The 26,020-nt window shown below is 39.9% G+C and overlaps 1 protein-coding gene across 4 annotated transcripts in view; it reads left to right on the forward strand.

The window, feature by feature from the left end:
- The window catches only part of LRRC49 (leucine rich repeat containing 49), a 172,250-nt gene that overhangs the window by 6,882 nt on the left and 139,348 nt on the right, over window positions 1-26,020 (forward strand). For all 4 annotated transcript variants that reach the window (XM_027571538.1, XM_027571539.1, XM_027571540.1 and 1 more), the window contains 3 exons: window positions 3,460-3,663; window positions 7,818-7,884; window positions 25,410-25,553. In XM_027571538.1, coding sequence (XP_027427339.1) covers window positions 3,460-3,663; window positions 7,818-7,884; window positions 25,410-25,553 — 415 coding nt within the window. The remainder of the gene's footprint in view (window positions 1-3,459; window positions 3,664-7,817; window positions 7,885-25,409; window positions 25,554-26,020) is intronic.

Genomic DNA, 26,020 nt, shown 5'->3' on the forward strand with positions numbered 1-26,020 from the left:
TTTTTCCTTCACTCACTCTGCTGAAGTTACACCTGCCCTCCTTGGTGCTGCATGAATACACCAAGCATGCTTATACCTCAGGACTTTTGCACTTGATGTTCCCCTACGTAGAATGCTGTTCCCCCACATATCTGTAGGCTTATTCCCTAACCTCCTTCAGGTCTTTACTCAAATGTCGTCATGTTGGGGATAACCTTCCCCAGCCACCATCTCCAGAGCTACTACCCCTTCTACCCTGACGCTCCTCAACCCCCTTCTTTGCTTTATTTTTCTTCTTAGCATTTATCACCCTCTAACATATGAGGTGTTTTACTTATCAAGTTTATTCTTTGTCTCCTCCTACTGGAATATAAGCTCCACAAACACTGGGAGTTTCGTTCAGTTCTGTATCCCCAGCACCTAGAACAGAGCCTGGGACAAAATAGACTAAAAACTTTTTGAACGAGTGAATATATTTAGGATTTGATCCCTAGCTTTAAACCTAGGAAGCCCTTGAACCCTCTTACACTGTTGGTGGGAATGCAAACTGGTGCAGCCACTCTGGGAAACAGTATGGAGGTTCCTCAAAAAGTTAAAAATAGAACTACCTTATGACCCAACAATTGCACTACAAAGGATACAAACATAGTGATTCAAAGGGGCACCTGCATCCCAATGTTTACAGCAGCAGTGTCCACAATAGCCAAAATATGGAAAGGGCCCAGGTATCCATCAACAGATGAATGGATAAAGATGGATAAAGATGTGCTATATTATACATATACAACATATATATAATAAAATGGAATATTTTATGTGTGTGTGTGTGTGTGTGTGTGTGTGTGTGTGTGTGTGTGTAATGGGATATTACTCAGCCATCAAAAAGAATGAAATCTTGCCATTTGCAACGACGTGGATGGAACTAGGGGGTGTTATGCTGAGCTAAATAAATCAGTCAGAGAAAGACAAATAGACAAATACCATATGGTTTCACTCATATGTGGAATTTAAGAAATAAAACAGATGAATATAGGGAAGGGAAGGAAAAAGAAAGTAAGATGAAAACAGAGAGGGAGACAAACCATGAGAGACTTAACTATAGGAAATAAACTGAGGGGCGCCTGGGTGGCTCAGTTGGTTAAGCGACTGCCTTTGGCTCAGGTCATGATCCTGGAGTCCCAGGATCGAGTCCCGCGTCGGGCTCCCTGCTCAGCAGGGAGTCTGCTTCTCCCTCTGACCCTCCCCCTTTCATGTGCTCTCTCTCCCTCAAATAAATAAATAAAATCTTGAAAAAAAGGAAATAAACTAAGGATTGCCGGAGGGGAGGTGGGTGGTGGATGGGGTAACTGGGTGATGGGCATTAAGGAGGGCACTTGATATAATGAGCACTGGGTATTATATAAGACTGATGAATCACTAAATTCTGCTCCTGAGACTAATAATATAGTATATGTTACCTAAATTGAATTTAAATAAAAAATAAAAAATAAAAAAATTTAGGAAGCCCTTGGCAATAGAATGGTGGATGAAGCACCCCTATCCTACCTTAGTGCTATAACCAGTCTAGACAAACCATTGCTGCTATGCATGCCTTTAGCTTAGCAGTGTGTTTCCAAGAACAAATTTTATTTATTTGAGAGAGAGAGAGTGAGCGAGCGAGAGAGAAATGGAGTAGGGGGAGGGGCAGAGGGAGAAGCAGACTTCCCTCTGAGTGGGGAGCCTGACATGGGGCTTGATCCCATGACTCTGAGATCACCACTTGAGGGCACTACATCTCATGACAGCTTTGCAGTATTGTTCCAGCATCAAGTAGGAAATACAGAGGCAAAAGTATTGTCCAATATACATCAGGTATTAGGGCAGGAGGTGTAGCAACTCAGGGATTTTGTTGGCTGAACAACCACCCCCCCCGACCCCCTCCCAGAGAGCCCTGGTTTATTATGTGTGTGTGTTTGCTTGTTTTGCTGCATGGCAGGGACTTAGGGGGCTAGGGGATGGACAAGTGAGCCTTGCAGTTGGGACTTAGTCATTGGATTTGGAATCTGAGAAAGTGACTTTATTTCAAGCTATAGTGACTTATGTAAGAGGGAGGTCCGAGATTATTTATTTTCCTTTCTCAGTGATGACTGACTCAAAGATTGGATGAACTAGAAGCTGGGGGTATTGGTAAGTTTAACTGAGAAATAGAGGAAGACTGAAGCAGGAAAAATGAGACAAAGTTTTTTGCTAAGCAGATAAAGACATCAATTTTAAACTAGAATACTTGTCATTTATTAATTTATAATTTATAAGACAAGGAGCAAATGTGGTAATATTGAATGCATGAAATGAATTCCAAATACTAAGCACACATTAAAAGAATTCAACTATTGTCTATTATATTTTACTCTTCTTTTTTAAGCCAATTTTTTCAGGGTCTGTATTTTTAAACATCATATCTTTGTCAACCGTTCACCTTCAGTCATTTCTTTGTGCTAATCATCTTTTCTCTATAAATGAGGACGATTCTGATCACATACAAATTTCACTCATGCTTGTAGCATTCTGATTTATTTTCTTTAAAGGTTACATTTGCTTAATTTTTACTGAAAGGAAATAGTTCTAATAAGTCTCTCCATTAGAGTTGTTCACACACTGATCAATACAGCGACATTTTCTTTGAACACTGTTGAAAACCTCAGAGTAGAATCACTCCTCTCTGGCCATTTATTATAGTAGTGGAATTCTTAAAGGGCCCTGTATGTATTTACTTCCCATGTAAGACATAATAACTTTTTGCATAATGGAGGCTTTACTGTTTCAAATACAGCTGAAAGCATGTATTAGTAAGGTTTCATCCTATCCTATAGCATTCTAAATGTTCTTCAAAGTCTAAAGTTAATGTTGAACATGTAAACATTCTTAAAATCTAAGCTTCTGAGGAAATGTGTTATAAGGACCACATTTCCATTAATGGATTTCAGGATGAAACTGTTTCCATCAAAGTGAACTGTAGATGGCTGAATTTCTTACTTTTCCTAAGATGTTATCTATGAAAGACCTGTGTATAAATTGTTGTTTTTTTCCCTGAAGACTTAGTTGCCTGGACAATCTGTATCAGTGGATTGATGGCAAGGGCATCTCTTGTGTTAAGTGACATGGCTCTTTGAATCATTTCAATTTTGAGAAGGCAATTACATTGAGTGTTTTCTGATGATAATTCAATTTTATGTGAAATAATTGATATTGGAGATTTTTTTAATACAATGAGAGCTTAGATTTAATTTTAATAATTGCCTTTGCCAAAGTATATTGTCTTTTATAGAAATGATTTACAACTAGATCTAGGAGGCTCAGTTCCTGGAGGCAAGAAGTGGTTCTGTTTATTTTTTTTCTCCTCATAGCATGGGAGCACAAAGGTACTATTAATATTTGTAATAATAAAAAGAGGAGGCAGGTTGTCACATCAAAACTTTATTAACTTTTTAAAATGTTTTCTAGGCAAAAGCTGACTGTATGTCCTATCATTGATGGAGAAGAACACCTTCGTTTGTTGAACTTCCAACACAATTTTATAACTCGGATCCAAAATATTTCTAATCTACAGAGGCTAATATTCTTGGATTTATATGATAACCAAATTGAAGAAATCAGTGGGCTTTCTACTCTGAGATCCCTCCGTGTCCTTCTGCTGGGGAAAAACAGGTAATCTTTGTAGAACAAATTTGTTTATTTACTTAGGGCTAATGTTGAGACTTCCGGTGTTTAGATGGCAGCTCAGAATTGAATAATACTTAAGAAACTAATAGACTGAAAAAAAAAAGAAACAAATCGACCAAAATTTGGTAAGATTATTTGAATGGATTAAGATTCAGTCATAATTTGTTTTATGAGATTCAATCTGACAGTCAAACCAAATAATATTTATTGAATGTGTATTTTATTATTTCCATTGCTTCCCAGTGCCATATTTTATATGGAAGTAAATAGCAGACTTTGGCCTTAACTTTATGTTTTCTTGGGCTATCTTGTAAGTGTGTGTATTCACTTTGGGCTTATGTGTGTTTCACTTATAATTCCTCCCAGTGCTTGATTGCGGGTAGACATTTGATATTTCATGTTTGTCAAATTACTGATTGATTCTTGTTCAGATGGTGTTTTCAGTATGTATTTACTATTACATCCTATATGGACTTCCCCAGTTCCTTTTGTAAGGCTCTATTATGTAGTACAGTTACACAATTTCTGACTCATTTCCTTGGTATTTGTCTATGACTTTTCATTTTCTTTTGCTGGATAGCTTTTGCAATGCCTACAAAGAAGAGCTGTTTAGCAAACTCCAAAAATGATTTTTATATTATCAAATGATGAATTTTAGATACCAAGCTTGGTTCCACCCGCCCCCCCCCCTCCCTGACAGCATGGATCTCGAATTACTTCTTTATTCTCACTGGCCAGTGGTAGTATAGGGTACTTTTTCCAAGATCATGCCCCAGAATCCTAGGCTCTTGTCTGTTCTCTGTGATTTCTTGGAAGTTCCCACCAATGTAGTTTATCGTTTATACTTGGTTCAAGCATTAAACTGAGCATTATGGTGGCTGGAGGGAATTTGGGGAAATTATAGGAGCATGGAGTCTTAGAGCATAAAATGACTTCAGAGATCAGTTCTCTCATTTCACAAATGAAGAAATGGAGATGTAAAGGGACTTTTGCAAGGTTAGATATGTATAAACTGTACACAGTAGGAGTAGCCCAGCGGAGCAGTTGAGTGAGATAAAGTAAGATGTCAACTTTTCATACATTTAAGGCATTCCCTTCTAGGTGCTCCCTGTTGTCTCTCCCAGAGATTTCTTAACTAGTTCCTGATTCCCTGGAGTTTTTTATTTGTTTGCGTAGCTTCCATTTATTCTTTGGCACTACTGCCTTATGCACTTCTTTCAGTCCTTCAGTATTTCCTGTTGGCGTTTTTAATCTCCTTTGCTGGTTTTAAACATAGTGTCTAAGAGCTGCTCCTGGGTCCCAGTGTTTTAAATCAACTCTCAATCTACTCTTCTTCCTGCCTCTACTTTGCAGCTTCTCTGGCTTCTTGGAAATAACCTTTTTAAGTTTTTTAAAAAATAATTTGGTGATCAAAGACACCAGTCCATCTGACCTTCTGACCTTTCCAGAGGTCTCTGCTCCTCCAGGTCTAAGGGACCAATGCCCTTTTCTGTATCCTTACCTTGGCCAAGTAAAAGCAATCTAATGCAGTCTCTTCTTCCTCTTTCTACTTCATCTTTTTGTTCATTTTGTTTGCATTTGGTCATGGTTTACTTTATTCTTCACATAAAGAAAATAGCCATTAAGCAATTTTGGAGCTGTTAGTGTCCTTGAATAAAAAAGAAAGTCAGAAAGACAACTTTCCACATTCTCCCAAAATGCATATTTCTGAAGTATCAGAACAATGCACATCTGCCGTGTTCTCAGGTCAGCTGTGTGAGTCTTGACGATATGAATCTAACCTGAGGCAGTGCTTTAGTGAATTTTAGGCCAATCTGGCTGAGAAATGCTGGAGGAGAGAGCAGCTCTTCTGCCACCCTGTCTCTCCAGGTTTGTCTTGGATGAACTGTTGCCCCCTGCTGGGCGAGTCCAGGACGTTTTCTCCCTCTCACTTTGGAAAGCACTGCATCATCTTAGTCCAAAACAATGGAGCCAGATGTTACAGTCCAGGGCAACCATATTCCTCTAAGTTCAAGCAGCTTCAACAAAGATTTCTGCCCCAAAGCTAAAACGACCGTGCTCAGATTCTGTATATGAGCTTTGCATTGCTACCGAAGAACGCCCAGTCCTTCTGTACCACTGTGCTACTGAAGTTCTTGCCATCTCACTCTTCTGCTTTCTGTGTTCCTGTTTATCCTTGTGAGATCTTCTGGTGCCCTCATGATCACAGGCTAACAGGTAAAACTTCTATGCATTTTTTCCTGATCACCCAGGACTATAGATACAAAACTCTCCACCAGCCTCTGGGATTCCATATTCCTTTTCTATTACTTCCTTGAAGGTCTCCACTTAAGGATTTGTCTCTAACACCTGAAAAGCCTAGCCTTCATATAGATTCTGCAGTGAGGTCCTTATGCAGGCCTCAGTATCATAATGTAGCCTGCAGAGATGGGCTCTGATGTACTAGGTATTTCAAGAGCAAAGCAGGTGAAGAATAACTTTGTTAACAGTTTTGGCTGTTTTCCTATCTGATAGTGTGAGCATAAGCTTGAGAAATTCTTTTAATATACTAAGGAAAAATAGGGATAGGAAGAACAAAAGATAAGATGGGGGAGTGGTGTGTGTGTGAGAGAGAGAGAGAGAGAGGAAGAGAGAGAGATAAGGGAGAGAAGAATTGCTGTCATATTGTGATGCGGCATAGTAGGTGTATGACAAATATTTTTATACACCAAATTGGATTGAATTGGTTGTGGTGATATAATTCTAGATTTGGCAGTGATGTAATGGCTGAGGTCACGTGGAGATGGAAATTCTCTAAGTTTAAACTGGTATGATGTTTACATGTTAATCAGTATATAAAGTTTCAAGGGATGTTCCAGGTTCTGGAAACATTTAGGAAGGTAGAAATGGTTCTTTGAGGCAGTAAGCACTGGCAACAGAAATCAATAGTGATAGGCAGATGGTGATCAAGATGGATTGCACGAACTGCATTTCTACCCTTTCTTTGCCATTGCTCCTTCGTTTTTACTGAATTATGGCAGTAGGAGAAAGTAGGATCTGTAGGAGGGGAAAATACAAAAAGGAAGTAGTTTTTGTTTTGTTTTGTTTTGTTTGAACTGTCCAGTTGGGGGCAGTTGGACAGCTAAGGTAGCCAGAAAAGACAGGAACGAGGGAGGCAATGGATGGGCCCTAATCTTTAAGGAATATAAGAAGGGGCATTTTAGAGATAAAATGCTGTGTTTAAAAATTTATAGCAATGTTTTAGCTTTTCACAAGATGGCGAATCAAAAATTCCAAATATTCACAAACTGAGCAGGTCCAGTAGAAAACATTTAAGTGGTGTCTAATCTGTGTCTGTGATAAATAATCCTCTTATGAATACTCTTGTACATAAAACTCATCTATTTAGTTAGTATATGTTTATTTATTCATTAAACAAACATTTCTTGGGTTCCTACTCAGTGCCAGCCCCTTTTATAAGTGCTGGGGATGGAGTAGAGAATATGTTGAAATTTCTGCACTCTTGAAACTCACGTTTTGGTTTGAGGAAGGAGATGATAAGAAGGTAAACACATAAATAATATAATTTGAGGCAAGGATAGGTGCAATGAAGTCAATGAAAGTAGGGGAAGGAGAGAGTAATGGGGATAGGAAGGGGTGTGAGCCGTGCTAAGTTCTGGGTGAAGAACACTGAGGAAGAAGGAGCAGCAAGGATAAACACCCCCAGGCAGAAATGAACTTGTCAGGTTAGAGCTAGCAAGAAAGCCCCCGTCGTCAGAGCAGAGAGAGCCTGAGCCGTGGTAGGAGATAAGCCTGGACAAAGAGTCAGCAGCCACAAGGTTTAGGGCCTTGAGAACTGAGGTGAGTTTAGATCATATTCTGAAGGGAACTGCCTTGAATAAGTGCCTTGCCTAAGGTTCTTAGAAGTAGAATTGCTTTTTCCTAAAGATACAACTTTTAAGCTTTCTTTGGGACATTTCCCCCAATGGAATTGCATCTTTACCATTACAGTTATATCAATGGGAAATCTGTTTTTGTTTTATATACGTATTTATGTATAATCTCTCTATATATACATATTTGAGTTATGCCTTAGCATGTTTTGATTTACAATAAGTTTGATACATCTGTATTTCTACTCCACTTATTCTGATTTTCAGAATCAAGCAAATTTCAAATCTGGAGAACCTCAAAAGCCTAGATGTCTTGGACCTTCATGGAAATCAGGTATTGTGAAGATCCTTTGTTTCTTTCTTTTCAGCAAAAAAGTCTGAGAAAGTTTGGTATTATAATTATAAGTTTTTTTTTTTATTCTGTTATGTTAATCACCATACATTACACCATTAGTTTTTTTTTTTTTTTAAAGATTTTATTTATTTATTTGACAGAGAGAGACACAGCGAGAGAGGGAACACAAGCAGGAGGTGTGGGAGGGGGAGAAGCAGGCTCCTGCAGAGCAGGGAGCCCGATGCGGGGCTCGATCCCAGGAACCTGGGAACATGACCTGAGCCGAAGGCAGCCGCTTAACTGACTGAGCCACCCAGGCGCCCTACACCATTAGTTTTTGATGTAGTGTGCCATGATTCACTGTTTGCGTATAACACCCAGTGCTCCATTCAGTACGAATGATACTTGTGGTGAAGTATTTCAAGAGTTACTTTACTGGGGCGCCTGGGTGGGTCAGTCATTAAGCGTCTGCCTTCGGCTCAGGTCATGATCTCAGGGTCCAGGGATCAAGCCCTGCATCAGGCTCCCTGCTCAGCGGGAAGCCTGCTTCTCCCCCTCCCACTTGTGTTCCCTTTCTTGCTGTCTCTCTCTGTCAAAAAAATAAATAAGATCTTAAAAAAAAAAAAGAGTTGCTTTACTGATTCACTGAAATTTCTAAGGTATTAAGCCTGTTTATTTTAAGATATGGTAATTCCTTAGCAGTAAATGACAGATGAAACTCCTAAAACATTTGGAATCCTTAATAGTTAACGATAATTTTGTTTCTTTTTTTTTTTTAAAGATTTTATTTATTTATTTGAGAGAGAGAGAATGAGAGATAGAGAGCACGAGAGGGAAGAGGGTCAGAGGGAGAAGCAGACTCCCTGCCGAGCAGGGAGCCCGATGTGGGACTCGATCCCGGGACTCCAGGATCATGACCTGAGTCGAAGGCAGTCGCTTAACCAACTGAGCCACCCAGGCGCCCACGATAATTTTGTTTCTTATTTAGTCTTTTATTTTTAATTTATTTTATTTTCTTATTTATTTATTTGACAGAGAGAAAGAGAGAGCGAGCACATAAGCAGGGAGAGTGGCAGGCAGGGAGAAACAGGCTCTCCACTGAGCAGGGAGCTTGACATGGGGCTCGATCCCAGGACCCGGGGATCATGACCTGAGCCGAAAGCAGATGCTTAAGGCACCCCTAGTATTTTATTATTTTTAAAATACATATTTTCCAATCCTAGCCCAACAACTAGAATATTACTAATGATTTTCTTCTACTTAGGTATTCCTCCTTTATTCTGAGGCCACCACTATCCAGGATTTCACATTTATCATTCCCTTGTGGATTTTTTTAAGTTGGTTTTATCACATATGTGTATCTAAATAATACCTTGTTTAGTAGTATTGTGTTGTAATTTAAAAAAGGTATCATACCGTATATTGTCATCTAGTGTTTGCTTTTTGCATATAACATTAGCTTACTGAGATTAATCTATTTTGATTAAGTAACTGTAGTTTACTCCTTTTTGCTGTTGTGAGTTCCATGGAATGATTATATGAAAACTTTTTTTCTCCAGTTTATTATTGATAGACATTTGGGTTGTTTCCTTTTAGGAATAGCCCTTCTAAGAGCATTCTTGTATGGGTTTCTTCTACATACCATATGTCACTCTAGGGAGTGAAACTGATAGAACAGAGGTTATTTAAATGTCTAACATGGTAGGGGGTGGGAGGGCTGGGGTGGCTGGGTGATAGACATTGGGGAGGGTATGTGCTATGGTGAGTGCTGTGAATTGTGTAAGACTGTTGAATCACAGACCTGTACCTCTGAAACAAATAATACATTATATGTTAAAAAAGAAGAAGAAGAAGATAGCAGGAAAGGAAGAATGAGGGGTGGAAATCGGAGGGGGAGACAAACCATGGGAGACCATGGACTCTGGAAAACAAACTGAGGGTTCTGGGGGGGGATGGGTTAGCCTGGTGATGGGTATTAAAGAGGGCACGTTCTGCATGGAGCACTGGGTGTTATACGCAAACAATGAATCATGGAACACTACATCAAAAACTAATGATGTATGGTGAGTAACATAACATAATTTAAAAAGTGCAAAAAAAATAAAAGATAATGTCAAATTGTTTTTCAAAGTGGTTGTACCAGTTTATACTCCCACCAGTAATGCAGGATAAATCCTGTTGCTTCACATTCTTTTCAACATTTGGAATTGTCATACTTCTTTTTTTTTATGACTCAAAGATTTATTAAGTCAAACATGCAAAACATACTGCTAATTGCATTAGCAAAAGATCAATGTAAAAACACCCCACAATTCTACAACTGTCAATTTAAAAAATGTTCTAGTAGTTGAAAGGTCCAACCTTATATTCTTGCCAGTGGGTAAGTTGTACAGAACTTCATTAGCACGAGCACAGTCTTCCAGAACCCCACAGACCCATAGGAACATGGTTAGGCAGAACAACAGGAAGTGTGTGCCCCGGGGGGTAAGATCAAGAGGAGGGTCAGCATTAGTCAAGGTACAGTGTTGGTGATCTGGCAAGGCAGTGATACTAAGAAAGTTCATAGTTTAGGAATACCTAAAATATTTCAAAAACTATAAAGCTGCAACATGTCATTTTTGCACCTAGTTACTGGAAAACTAAGTAAAGTGCTTCTTAGCTTTGAATAAAGTAACAAGGAAATAAGAATACACTTTTACTAATCTCCAAAAAAAATTTCTAATGCATTATCAGAAAGATTCTATAATACAAGGAGGCATATTGCTCATTAAGAAGGGATTCTGTAAGAAAAGCACTAAGGAACTATGGGAATGACCAGTTCAAAGATGAATTAAATGCCCAATTTCAGGAGGGATGGCAGGTCTAAGAAAAAGCTTAAAACAGTGATAATACCGATCTTTCCTTATCATTTACTGCATTTGACAGAGGTTAACCTTTTAAAATTTTATCCGTGACACTTTTACTCAGTTTAATTATTTTTTTTAAGATTTTATTTATTTATTTGACAGAGGAAGAGATAGCGAGAGAGGGAACACAAGCAGGGGAAGTGGGAGAGGGAGAAGCAGGCTTCCCGCAGAGCGGGGAGCCCGATGCGGGGCTCGATCCCAGGACCCTGGGATCGTGACCTGAGCCGAAGGCAGATGCTTAATGACTGAGCCACCCAGCCGCCCCTACTCAGTTTAATTATGATGTGTACAATGTAGTATAAATTAACCTCCATATTTGTCAAAATAACTGTCTTCATTCTTTGATCACCTCCCATGCTGCACACACCCCACCCCAGTGCACCCACAGCTAGAGCAGATACTTCATCAGAGGGATGTGGGTGTAAGAGGTCTGTTCAAAATCTCAGCAATAGCATATACACTTAAGTTTTTTTTTTTTTAATCTCACTACAGGGGTGCCTGAGTAGCGCAGTGAGTTGGGTGTCCAACTCTTGGTTTCGGCTTGGGTCATGATCTCAGGCTTGTGAGATCGAACCCCAAATGGGGCTCTTTGTTCAGCGCAGTCTGCTTGAGATTCTCTTTTCCCTCTGCCCCTCCCCCATAAAATAAATTAATTAATTTAAAAAAAAATCTCACTACAAAATCAAAAAGATTGATTTAAAGAGTTTTGAGTCCTTACACTCATTCCATTATAACATCAAGTCCAGTGTTAGGGAATGGATGCGGGCTGATAAATTACTGGTGTGTTAGAAGGCAACATTTCATGATTGTGAAATGTTGTGCTGCTTTCTTATCAGAAACTAGTTAGGAACTGTCTGTGTTTCCAAACATGAGACACTGTAGTCTCTTCTTCTTCTTTTTTTTTAGAAATAAGAATAAGATTTTATTTGGTAATGAAATATACCAAGTGTAATCAGGAAATATCTTTAGGTATTAGGGTTTTAGGGGATTTGTGTATTTTCCTTCATACTTTTCTGTGTTTTTCAGGTTTTGTGATATAAACATGTCTTTTTTTATTATGTTCAGTTAGCCACCATAGAGTACATCATCAGTTTTTAACGTGGTGTTCAATGACTCATTAGTTGCGTATAACACCCTGTGCTCATCACCACACACGCCCTCCTTAATACCCATCACCCGGCTACCCTGTCCCCCTCCCGCAGCCCCTCTGAAACCCTCAGTTTGTTTCCCAGAGTCCATCGTCTCTCATGGTTTGTCTCCCTCTCTGACTTCCCCCCTTCAGTTTTCCCTCCCCTCCCCTATGGTCCTCTGTGCTATTCCTGATGTTCCACACGTGAGTGAAACCATAGGATAATTGTCTTTCTCTGCTTGATTTGTTTCTCCTAGTATAATACCCTCCAGTTCCATCTATGTTGATCCAGTGGTGGGTGTTCATCTTTTCTGATGGCTGAGTAATACTCCATTGTAGATATGGACCACATCTTCTTTATCCATTTGTCTGCTGAAGGGCATCTCGGCTCCTTCCACAGTTTGGCTATTGTGGACATTGCTGCTATGAACATTAGTGTGCATGTGGCACTTCTTTTCACTACATCTGTATCTTTGGGGTAAATACCTAGTAGTGCAGTTGCTGGGTCATAGGGGTAACTCTCTTTTTAACTTTTTGAGGAATCTCCATACTGTTTTCCTGTAGTCTCCTCTTAAAGAAAAAGATCTTGAATGGCTTAGTGCCTAGTGTTCTTAGTACAACAATGCAACTTACTTCACAAGCTATTTTGGCAACTCTTAATCTGATCAGGAATAGGAGCTCTTGAAAAATAAGGCTTTAAGAAAGCTTGCCATTTTAGGGCTAAATTTTACTATAATGTAAAAGTTTGAAGTCTTACCCTTTAAACAAATAAAACCTAAAAATGATGGGTTCAAAATGGTTTTATGGAACAAGTAATCTGTAACAAAAACCTGGCACTGTGTGAAAGGCTCCACCATTTTTGAGCAAAGCATATAAAGGTTCCGAGGTGGACAGGGCAGGAGAGGGGCCCAACATTTATAGCAGGAGGCATTTTCTCTTCCTTGTCTTGACTGGAGGGCAGAGAACCCTCGAAGAGCTTCATCCAACACTGTCTTGAGGCCTTGCTGCATGAGAGCTGAGCACTCAGGTGTTTTCCAGCACCGATCTCCTTAGCCATGGCCAAATCCCGTGGCTAGGTGAGTCAGCTTCTCCTGCAGTCACTCAGTCACGTCTTTGTTGTCCCTGAGATCAAGTTTAGTCTCTACCAGGATGATGAGGGTGTTGGGACAGTGGTGTTGCACTTCAGGGTACCACCATGCTCGAACATTTTCAAATGATGCAGGACTCGTGAGAGAAAAACAAATTAAGACCACATCTGTTTGTGGATAGGATAAGGGACGTAATCTGTCATAATCTTCTTGTCCAGCTCTATCCCATAAGCCCAGATTCACCTGTTTTCAATCTACCGTAACATTGGCAGGATAGTTGTAAAGGCAGTGGGGATGTATTCTCCAGGGAATCATTGGTTTAACCGATCGGTAGGCAACTTTTACCTGTAGCTCTGTCTCCCACCACCACACACTCAGTGGCTGCATCTGGGCTGCTTGCTGGGCTGCCGTGGCGTCGGGGCACTGAGGCAAGAAGCGGTGGACTTGGGGGGTGGGGTGTCGGGGCTGCTGTCTAAGCCACATCACCCTCCCCCCACAGGAAGCCAGAGCCAGCAGCGGCCACCACCCAAAGCTCTGGAATTGTCATACTTCTTAATTTTTGCCAATTGAATTGGTATAAAGTAGTGTCTCTTTGTGGTTTTGATTTCTATTTCCCATTACTATATAATCTGGACTCTTTATTCTGTTGGGTCAGTCGGTTTGTCTGCCTCTCAGTCTGTCTGTCTGAATTTTTCTATCTGGTTTGTTAACGTTCCCCTTCCTTCTCTCTCAGAGCATCTTGACTGTTTTTTAGTCCTTTGCTTTTCCATTGAAATGTTTGTCTTTGAAATGGATTTATTTATGAACAGCTACATGAGCTACATACTCATGCAGAAGGTAGAGCCTCTCATGAGGTGGGAGGTGTACATTCTGGGATGATCCATGAGTCCCTGCCTGTTAATGAACAAGATCTGTCACTGCCACCCGCAGTTGGTCAAGTGCAAACTTCAATATGATCTCTCTAGGCTTCCTAACAACTGCAAGTCCCAATCGTTTTGGTGAAAAGCTAATGTAATAAATGAAAACCTTGACAGATCTAACTAGACCACATCTGCCAGGTTCTAATCTCACCCGGCCCCATCTGTGTGTATCTGTGTGTGCCCAGAATGGGAGGAATGTTGGTGGCCTGGGAACTGTCCAGCTCTGCAGGCTGATTAGTGGCACTCTAGTAGAGAAGTTACCCAGTTAGGTGAGGGTGGAAGGGGAAGAAGAATTAAAGAGTTTTGTCAGTAAAAGAATATCATATGCAAAAGCACTGAGACTAAAAACAACACAGTATTTTTTACTGCTTGAGAATTTAGCATGTGTTGAACAGTGAGAAATGAGGGGAGAGAAGTAGCAGAGGCCAGATTGTGGAGGGCTTTGTATGCCACACCTGAGGAATTGCTATTTTATCTTGTAGCCCACTATTTTTATTTTATTTTATTTACTTATTTTTTATTTTTTTGTAGCCCACTATTTTTAAAACTATTCATAACTAATTGCAACATTTTATGGTAGCAATTTTTTAAAGTTTATTTTAAAATGTATATATGATAATTAAACATATTTATGTAGTTTTCACATTATATAATACCTTTAAGAATTCATTTTATTTATTTTTTATTATATTATATTTTATTTTTAGAGCAAGAGTTGGGGGTGAGAGGCAGAGGGAGAAACAGAGAGAATCTTAAGCAGGCTCCATGCCCAGCATGGAGCCCAACACAGAGCTTGATCTCAGAACCCCGGATCATGACCTGACTCGAAATCAAGAGTCAGACGCTTAAGCAACTAAGCCATCCAGGCGCCCCTACCTTTAAGAATTTACTGGGCATTACCCAAGATCTATGAAGGATCCTGGTTTATGAATAACAAACATATCACTTGATCCATATGTGATGTGTAGGAATTGTTTACCAACCATTATGTTGATGAAAAATGCTCTGTTCCTTGTTAGCTGACCTGTGTTATGTCATATAATTTCAGCTTTGTGTTTGTACTTATTCTGTGTATTGAGATTAAATATTTGTACTACACAAATTATTTCTCAAGGCTCTATAACTACAAAAATGAAGTTTTACGTGAAAATCCAAGTCTTGTTTCAAAATATCTAAATCAACTAAGCAGAAATTTGGAGTATTTCAAAGCAAAGGCAGCCGTGGTGACCTTAGGCTTCTAAAAAGTCAGGAGATAAACTATTCAAGATGAAACAATGTCCAATTCTAAAAAGAAAATAGCATCAGGTAGTTAAAAACGTAAAAGAAAATTAAGTGAATATTTTTTGTTTTTGGAGTTTACTTTTGTTAGAAATAAAAATGATATTTGGTGTACATTGTGAAATAAAACGTATTTGGTTTATGGATGTGAAAATGGTCTGAGGAATGTTAGTAGTGTGCAAGAGATAGATTGGGGGATAGAACGAGTTGGAGGAAAGTGAAACTGGAGACAGAACAGTTGAGAGACTAATCCAGTAATCTTTGTGAAAAGTAATGGTGGCTTGACCTGAAGTGGTAACAATAGGGATTTAATAAGGGGGCAGATTGTATAAATATTTAAAAAGTGGAAACATCAAGATTTAGCAATTGATTTTATTTGAATAGTGAAGAATACAGAGGAATCTGAGAGGTTGGCTCTCAATTTCTGATGTATAATTTTTTTGGTCTTCCAGAATTTTGTTCTCTCGGTAAAAGCATGCTTTAACGTGGACATGAATGTGCTTCAGGAAGGATCTGTTCCTTCAAGGCCATTTTTTCCTTCAGGGCGAGCTTGCCCTTTCTGTGACTGCTTGACTGAAAGCAGACATTTGCCCTTTAGCATTGCTGAGTCAGAAGGTTGTCTTTATCCAGACAGAGTAGTCTGGGTTACTCTTATAAAGATGAGCCTGGAGTATCCAGCTGTATTAAGAAGCCCTGCGGTCTCCTGGAGACCCTCTCTCTGATCAGTATGACCCATGATTGGGCTTTCCGATGTTCCCATCATTTCTTCTTCTTGCTGTGAAGCTTATTAACTAAACAAGAGCTGTGCTCTCACCCTACACCACCTTTTGCCTGAAATTTTTATCATTTACTGTGACTTTGTCCATGGCTGCAATGCGTAATAGGCTCCATCAGAGACGTTGCACACAGTTCTGGCCTATCTGATTGCAAACCAAGAAGCGAAACAATATCCCCAGTGATTTTTAAAAAGATTACATCTTGGTACCAATATTTTAGAATTAATAATGTTCCTTTTCAGAGTTACCAAACTAAATAAAAGGCAAGTCACAATGTAGGCATTCTAATTATCAGTCCCCCCAGACCAAGGAATTAGAGAAAGGTAGTTTTCTAAGAGAAATGCCCCAGGTTTAGTAGCAGAAGGGGGAAGACACTCTACGTATGTCATATAACAATTGTGCCCCTTCATTCTATATATTTCTATCTTTCCTGTTCTCAGGAAAGTTTTATTTTATGTATTTAAATATTGCTTTTCCATCCATGTTTGTTATTATTTGTCTTCCATATCCCCGTCTTACCTTTTATTCTTCCTACCTCCATTTTTCCTTAGTATTTTAGGAGAATTTCTCCAACTTATGATGACATTATTGATTCTTCACAGTGTCTATTTTGCATTTTGCTGATTCCATACATTTAAAATTCTATCACTTATATAGTTTTGAAATGCTTTTGTCCATGTCTCATTGTAAATAGTCCTATCATCGACAAATACTGATAACCTTGTTTCTTCTTTTACAATTTTTATTTTCATTTTACGTTAGACCAAAAATCTTAGGACAAATTTTAAGGCATAGTCAGATGTCACCTTTATATATTACTGAATTTATAATAAACATAGGTTTTCGCTTTTGAACCTAGATGGAATCTAGATGGTATTTCTTGAATGTAAGAGAAGGTCCAATAACAACCTACAGACTGGATTATAAATCTAAGAAAACCTTCTTTTATCCAACATCTGCTTTGAAATGTTAAAAAATGTCAATTTTTTTCTCATCTGTACTGGAATGACAGTATGGATGAGAAAGTTAATCCCTAGTGATTGTGAAAACCTTTTTTTAATGTTTGGAAGAAAGGTGTCATGTGTATGACTCATTGTTAACTTAAGTAGATGGTTGACAAAGTCCCCCGGTCCCCCGCAGGGACCCCTACTTATGTGTCATAGAGAACCATCTCGCTGTGCTTGCTCTGTTACACTAGTAGGACTGAAAATCCTGTTGTGCTCTCCTCAGTCATGGGGATGGCTTTTCCTTACCCTACCTTACTGTGCTCCTGTGCTGCTGGTCAGAGCTTGCGCGTATGTGCCTGTTCCGTGACTCAGGTCTTGTTCTGAACACTCAATGTCCACCATATTGCACTCTGGCTAAACCTTACCTGTCGCTTCTCTTAAGCACTTCCACTAATAAAGAATATCCACCCTCACTCTCCACTCAGGATCCTAGTTCCTTGTGTCTTTTCCATTGAGACTCTTGACAGCTTTCAGGATCCTGCAGTATAAATGGAAAGAACAAGGGGGATGTGGTAGCATTCCTTTTCCTTGCCTTTTCTCTCAGAGGGCTGTCTTGCTTGGACAAAACATTGTGAGCTTCTGCCTTAGGCTTACAGTATGTTTTTATTTGGGAGGTAGTGTGTATATTTCTTGTCACCTTTATCTGGACCTGGCACAGTATTGGGTTATTAGAGATGCCCCCAAGGATGGGCTTGTTGATTATTTGATAAAATTTACTTCAAATATTTACTATGGTGAAATTATAAAATATGTTCCTTTAGTTAATTTTCTTTTTTTCTAAAGATTTTATTTATTTTATTTTTTTCTTTAAATTTTTTTATTGTTATGTTAATCACCATACATTACATCATTAGTTCTTGACGTAGTGTTCCATGATTCATTGTTTGTGCATAACATCCAGTGCGCCACGCAGAACGTGCCCTCTTTAATACCCATCACCAGGCTAACCCATCCCCCACCCCGCTCCCCTCTAGAACTCTCAGTTTGTTTTTCAGAGTCCATTGTCCCTCATGGTTCATCTTCCCCTCCGATTTACCCCCTTCATTCTTCCCCTCCTGCTATCTTCTTCTTCTTTTTTTTCTTAGCATATATTGCATTATTTGTTTCAGAAGTACAGATCTGTGATTCAACAGTCTTGCACAATTCACAGCGCTCACCATAGCACATACCCTCCCCGATGTCTATCACCCAGCCACCCCATCCCTCCCACCGCTCCCCCACTCCAGGAACCCTCAGTTTGTTTCCTGAGATTAAGAATTCCTCATATCAGTGAGGTCATATGATACATGTCTTTCTCTGATGGACTTATGTCACTCAGCATAACACCCTCCAGTTCCATCCACATCGTTGCAAATGGCAAGATCTCATTCCTTCTGATGGCTGCATAATATTCCATTGTGTATATATACCACCTCTTCTTTATCCATTCATCTGTCAATGGACATCTTGGCTCTTTCCACAGTTTGGCTATTGTGGACATTGCTGCTATAAACATTGGGGTGCACGTACCCCTTCGGATCCCTACATTTGTATCTTTGGGGTAAATACCCAGTAGTGCAATTGCTGGATCGTAGGTTAGCTCTATTTTCAACTTTTTGAGGAACCTCCATACTGTTTTCCAGAGGAGCTGCACCAGCTTGCATTCCCACCAACAGTGTAGGAGGGTTCCCCTTTCTCCGCATCCCCGCCAACATCTGTCGTTTCCTGACTTGTTCATTTTAGCCATTCTGACGGGTGTGAGGTGGTATCTCATTGAGGTTTTGATTTGGATTTCCCTGATGCCGAGCGATATTGAGCACTTTTTCATGTGTCTGTTGGCCATTTGGATGTCTTCTTTGGAAAAATGTCCGTTCATGTCGTCTGCCCATTTCTTGATTGGATTATATGTTCTTTGGGTGTTGAGTTTGATAAGTTCATTATAGATTTTTGGATACTAGCCCTTTAGCTGATATGTCATTTGCAAATATTTTCTCCCATTCTGTCGGTTGTCTTTTGGTTTTGTGGACTGTTTCTTTTGCTGTGCAAAAGCTTTTTATCTTGATGAAATCCCAATAGTTCATTTTTGCCCTTGCTTCCCTTGCCTTTGGCGATGTTTCTAGGAAGAAGTTGCTGCGGCTGAGGTCGAAGAGGTTGCTGCCTGTGTTCTTCAGGATTTGGATGGACTCCTGTCTCACGTTTAGGTCTTTCAACCATTTGGAGTCTATATTTGTGTGTGGTGTAAAGAAATGGTCCAGTTTCATTCTTCTGCAACATAGCTGTCCAATTTTCCCAATACCATTTGTTGAAGAGACTGTCTTTTTTCCATTAGTCATTCTTTCCCGCTTTGTGAAAGATTAGTTGACCATAGGGTTGAGGGTCCATTTCTGGGCTCTCTATTCAGTTCCATTGATCTATGTGTCTGTTTTTGTGCCAGTACCATACTGTCTTGATGATGACAGCTTTGTAATAGAGCTGGAAGTCTGGAATTGTGATGCTGCCAGCTTTGCTTTTCTTTTTCAACATTCCTCTGGCTATTTGGGGTCTCTTCTGGTTCCATACAAATATTAGGATGATTTGTTCCATTTCTTTGAAAAAAGTGGATGGTATTTTGATGAGGATTGCATTGAATGTGTAGATTGCTCTAGGTAGCATTGACATCTTCACAATGTTTGTTCTTCCAATCCATGAGCATGGAACATTTTTCCATTTCTTTGTGTCTTCTTCAATTTCTTTCATGAGTATTTTATAGTTTTCTGAGTACAGATCCTTTGCCTCTTTGGTTACATTTATTCCTAGGTATCTTATGGTTTTGGGTGCAATTGTAAATGGGATCGACTCCTTGATTTGTCTCTTTTCTGTCTTGTTGTTGGTGTATAGGAATGCCACTGATTTCTGTGCACTGATTTTATAGCCTGCCACTTGACTGAATTCCTGTATGAGTTCTAGCAGTTTTGGGGTGGAGTCTTTTGGGTTTTCCACATACAGTATCATATCATCTGCAAAGAGAGAGAGTTTGACTTCCTCTTTGCCGATTTGGATGCCTTTGATTTCTTTTTGTTGTCTGATTGCTGTGGCTAGGACTTCTAATACTATGTTGAATAGCAGTGGTGAGAGTGGACATCCCTGCCACGTTCCTGACCTTAGCGGGAGAGCTCCCAGCTTTTCCCCATTGAGAATGATATTCGCTGTAGGTTTTTCATAGATGGCTTTTATGATAGTGAGGTATGTACCCTCTATCCCTGTACTCTGAAGAGTTTTGATCAAGAAAGGATGCTATACTTTGTCAAATGCTTTTTCTGCATCTATTGAGAGGATCATGTGATTCTTGTTCTTTCTTTTGTTAATGTATTGTATCAATCAACGATTGATTTGCAGATGTTGAACCAGCCTTGCAGCCCAGGGATAAATCCCACTTGGTCATGGTGAATAATTCTTTTAATGTACTGTTGGATCCTATTGGCTAGTATTTTGGTGAGAATTTTTGTATCCATGTTCATCAAGGATATTGGTCTGTAATTCTCCTTTTGGATGGGGTCTTTGTCTGGTTTTGGGATCGAGGTAATGGTGGCCTCATAAAACGAGTTTGGAAGTTCTCCTTCCATTTCTAGTTTTTGGAACAGTTTCAGGAGAATAGGTATTAATTCTTCTTTAAATGTTTGGTAGAATTCCCCTGGGAAGCCATCTGGCCCTGGGCTTTTGTTTGTTGAGAGATTTTGGATGACTGCTTCAATTTCCTTAGTGGTTATAGGTCTGTTTAGGTTTTCTATTTCTTCCTGGTTCAATTTTGATAGTTGATACATCTCTAGGAATGCATCCATTTCTTCCTGGTTATCTAATTTGCTGGCATAGAGCTGCTCATCATATGTTCTTATAATTGTTTGTATGTCTTTGGTGTTGGTTGTGATCTCTCCTCTTTCATTCATGATTTTGTTGATTTGGGTCCTTTCTGTTTTCTTTTTGATAAGTCTGGCCGGGGTTTATCAATCTTGTTAATTCTTTCAAAGAACCAGCTCCTAGTTTCGTGGATCTGTTCTACTGTTCTTTTGGTTTCTAGTTCGTTGATTTCTGCTCTGATCTTTATTATTTCTCTTCTCCTGCTGGATTTGGGCTTTATTTGCTGTTTTTTTCTCTAGCTCCTTTAGGTGTAGGGTTCGGTTGTGTATTTGAGACCTTTCTTGTTTCCTGAGAAAGGATTGTATTGCTATATACTTTCCTCTTAGGACTGCCTTTGCTGCATCCCAAAGCTTTTGAACAGTTGTGTTTTCATTTTCCTTGGTTTCCATAAATTTTTAAAATTCTTCTTTAATTTCCTGGTTGACCCATTCATTCTTTAGTAGGATGCTCTTTAGCCTCCATGTATTTGCGTTCTTTCCGACTTTCCTCTTGTGATTGAGTTGTAGTTTCAAAGCACTGTGGTTGAAAATATGCAGGGAATAATCCCAATCTTTTGGTACCGGTTGAGACCTGATTTGTGACCTAGGATGTGATCTATTCTGGAGAATGTTCCGTGGGCACTAGAGAAGAATGTGTATTCTGTTGCTTTGGGATGGAATGTTCTGAGTATGTCTGTGAAGTCCGTTTGGTCCATTGTGTCATTTAAAGTCTTTATTTCCTTGTTGATCTTTTGTTTAGATGATCTGTCCATTTCAGTCAGGGGGGTGTTTAAGTCCCGCACTATTATTGTATTGTTGTCCATGTGTTTCTTTACTTTTGTTATTAATTGCCTTATATAATTGGCTACTCCCATGTTAGGGGCATAGATATTTACAATTGTTAGATCTTCTTGGTGGATAGACCCTCTAAGTAGGATATAGTGTCCTTCCTCATCTCTTATTACAGTCTTTGTTTTAAAATCTAATTTGTCTGATATAAGGATTGCCACCCCAGCTTTCTTTTGGTGTCCATTAACATGGTAAATGGTTTTCCACCCCATTCACTTTCAAGGTGAGGGTTTCTTTGGGTCTAAAATGAGTCTCTTGCAGACAGCATATTGATGGGTCTTGTTTTTTAATCCAGTCTGATAGCCTGTGTCTTTTGATTGGGGCATTTAGCCCATTTACTTCAGGGTAACTATTGAAAGATATGAATTTAGTGCCATTGTATTGCCTGTAAGGTGACTGTGACTGAATATTGTCTGTTTTCCTCTCTGATCTATGCTGCTCTTAGGCTCTCTCTTTGCTTAGAGGACCCCTTTCAATATTTCTTGTAGGGCTGGTTTCGTGTTTGCAAATTCCTTCAGTTTTTGTTTGTCCTGGAAGCTTTTTACCTCTCCTTCTATTTTCAATGACAGCCTAGCTGGATATAGTATTCTTGGCTGCATATTTTTCTCGTTTAGTGCTCTGAAGATATCATGCCAGTCCTTTCTGGCCTGCCAGGTCTCTGTGGATAGTTCTGTTGCCAATCTAATGTTTCTAGCATTGTAGGTTACGTATCTCTTCTCCCGAGCTGCTTTCAGGATTTTCTCTTTGTCTCTGAGACTCGTAAGTTTTACTATTAGATGTCGGGGTGTTGACCTATTTTTATTGATTTTGAGAGGGGTTCTCTGTGCCTCCTGGATTTTGACGCCTGTTTCCTTCCCCACATTAGGGAAGTTCTCTGCTGTAATTTGCTCCAATGTACCTTCTGCCCCTCTCTCTCTTTCTTCTTCTGGGTTCCCAATTATTCTAATGTTGTTTTGTCTTATCGTATCGCTTATCTCTCAAATTCTGCCCTCATGATCCAGTAGTTGTTTTATCTCTCTTTTTCTCAGCCTCTTTATTTTCCATCATTTGGTCTTCTGTATCGCTGATCCTCTCTTCTGCTTCATTTATCCTAGCAGTTAGTGCCCCCATTTTTGATTGCACCTCATTAATAGCCTTTTTGATTTCGACTTGATTAGGTTTTAGTTCTTTCATTTCTCCAGAAAGGTTTTCTCTAATAACTTCCATGCTTTTTTCAAGCCCAGCTAGTATCTTTAAAATCACAATTCTGAACTCTAGGTCCGACATCGTACTAATGTCCGTATTGTGTAAGTCCCTGGCAGACGGTACTACCTCTTGTTCTTTTTGCTGAGGTGATTTCTTTCGTCTTGTCATTTTGTCCAGAGGAGAATAGATGAATGAGAGAACAAAATGCGAACAGGTTAACAACGTCCCCAGAAAATATACTCTAAACAAATCAGAAAAGACCAGAAACCAGGGGAAAAGAAAGGGAAAGAACAAAAAAAAAGAAAAAGAAAAAGATAAAAACAAACAAAAACAGAACAAAACAAAAAAAACAGACTATGATCTAATATGATCAGGCTGGTGCATAGATCAGTGCCACACACTAGATTTTGGGTGTAGTTTGGTCTGTTAGAAGAAAGTGCCTCCTAAAATTTTAAAGAAAGAAAGACCTAAGTATGTTCAACATAAGGGTTGATATGATGAAGGGATGGAATATGACTGTAAAGATGAAAATTATAAAAAATTTTAAAAAAGGAATTGATAAGATTTTGAAAAAAGAAAGAAGAGGATTAAAAAAAAGAAAGAAAAAAAAGGGGAGAGAATGTGATCAGGCAGGAGACTAGAACACAGCCATACAGTAGAGATTTAGGGTATATTTTGATATGTTAGAAGAAACTGTATCTCAAAATTTTAAAGAGAGGACAACTTAAATATATATATATATATGCCAAAAATAAGGGTAACTACTATGAAGGGTTAAAAATGTGACTCTAAAAATGAAAAATAAATTTTTTTTTTAAAAAAGGGATTGATAAGATGTTGGTTGAAAGAGGGAAAAAGAAAAATTCAAAAAAAAAGAGACAGTTAAAAAAATTTAACTTTGAAAGACTAATGAATCATGGTAAAAAAGCCATGAATTCTACGTGCACTATTGCCGTAGCGCTGGAGTTCTCCCGTTCTCATTGATCGGTAAACTTGGTCTTGGCTGGCTGTTCGTGCTGATCTTCTGGGGAAGGGGCCTGTTGCCGTGGTTCCCAAATGTCTTTGCCGGAGGCGGAATTGCCCCGCCCTTGTCGGTCCAGTCTAAGTAATCAGCTCGGGTTTGCTCTCGGGAGCTTTTGTTCCCTGCAAGCTCTCGGTTCAGCTTTGGAGGACGAGAGTGAAAATGGTGGCCTCCCAATCTTCGCCCGGAGGAGCTGAGAACTCGGGGCCCGCTCCTCAGTGCGCCCCTAGAGAAAAGCAGTCACTCCCGTCTCCCCGGTCTCCGGCCGCACTCCGTGCTCACCCGGCCTGTGACCGAGCGTTTCTATCTCTGGCACCCGACCCCGTGTGGAGTCTCCAAACCCAGCAGATCCCTGCGGAGCGCTCCCGTGCCGCTCCTCCCATTGGAGGAAGGGGAGTCTCCCCGGCTCTGCCGCTTGTTGGGTCCCTGCTGGAGGAGCAGTGGCCCGACTGGGCTGCGGATCACAGTTTATGGCCACCCCGAGCTGAGAGCCCGCGCCTCGGCTCCGTCTCTGCAGCCGGCTTCCCCGCTCCGATACCTGGGAGCTCTGCCACACTCAGGCACCCCCGGTCTTTCTGTGACCCCGAGGGTCCTGAGACCACACTGTCCCGCGAGGGTTCCACCCCCCGCTTAGCCACTGGAGCGACGTCCCTCGGCGGAGCTGACTTCTAAAAGTTCCGATTTTGTGCTCCGCGGCTCTAGCACTTGCCAGAAGCGGCCGACGGAGGCCCCCTCCCCCACCGTCTATCCTCCCGAATATCGCCTCGGATTCACTTCTCCGCACGTCCTACCTTCCAGAAAGTGGTCGCTTTTCTGTTCAGAGAGTTGTTGCTATTCTTTTCTTCGATCTCCTATTGAGTTCGTAGGTGTTCAGAATGGTTTGATCCCTATCCAGCTGAATTCCTGAGACCAGACGAAATCCAGGTCTCCTACTCCTCCGCCATCTTGCTCCCTTCCTTTATTTATTTATTTGACAGAGAAAGAGAAAAAGCACAAACGGGGGGAGTGGGAAAGTGAGAAGCCGACTCCCTGCCAAGCAGGGAGCCTGACGCGGCACTCGATCCCAGGACGCTGGGATCATGACCTGAGCCAAGGGCAGATACCCAACTGACTGAGCCACCCAGGTGCCCTTCCTTTAGTTAATTTTCACAAGTTAAATGACTTCTTATTATCTACAACAGAGGAAATTGGAAATATATATATTTTCAAGATTTTTATTTATTTATTTGAGAGAGAGCATGAGAGCGGGGTGAGGGCCAGAGGGAGAAGCAGACTCCCCACTGAACAGGGAGCCCGATGTGGGGCTCAATCCTGGGACTCCAGGATCATGACCTGGGTCAAAGGCAGATGCTTAACCCACTGAGCCACCCAGGCGCCCCTGGAAATACATTTTTAAGTATCTTCATGTAAACCTGTCAGTGAATCCAGTGACTATATATTTTATTTTTAGAGTTTATAAAACATGTATATATGTGACTTATGCCTGCTAATTATCCCTTTCTCATGTTTTAACAGATTACCAAAATCGAAAATGTCAGTCATTTGTGTGATTTGAGAGTTTTAAATCTTGCTAGGAACCTTTTAAGTCACGTTGATAATCTTAATGGGCTGGATTCACTAACTGAACTTAACCTGCGACACAATCAGATCACTTTTGTGGTGAGTATTAAAATGGAATCGATATGTGATTTCTGCCTTTTCTTAAGGAAAGGAAATAAATGTTATGGCATTGCTTTATGTAAAGTAAGAATCTACGGTTACTTAGTTCTTTTATGAATTTAATTGTGGATATATTTATTAAGCTTTGTATTTTGATTTGGGAAGTGTTAAGGTGTTTTTCATTTTAAAAGATAAATGTAAAATTAGAAACAAATATTATCAATAAATGAATTAGCTAATAGAAATGAGTAGTGAATTCTTTCCTGTTTTATCATGGGAATATAATTAATAAGAAAAAAGGTTACTGGTGACTTAAAGTTGATAAATTGTTGTACCAGGAGGGAAAAGACTCAGAGAGGAGAGGCTGAGGGCTGTGAAGACATGGGTAAATGTAATTTCCTTTGCAGTGTTGAAAGAGGCAGGCTGGTATAGTGGAAAAAGCATTGCATAGGGCATCAGAGACCTCG

The sequence above is a fragment of the Zalophus californianus genome, chromosome 6 (assembly GCF_009762305.2).
Source record: "Zalophus californianus isolate mZalCal1 chromosome 6, mZalCal1.pri.v2, whole genome shotgun sequence".
In the NCBI taxonomy this organism is placed as follows: domain Eukaryota; kingdom Metazoa; phylum Chordata; class Mammalia; order Carnivora; family Otariidae; genus Zalophus; species Zalophus californianus.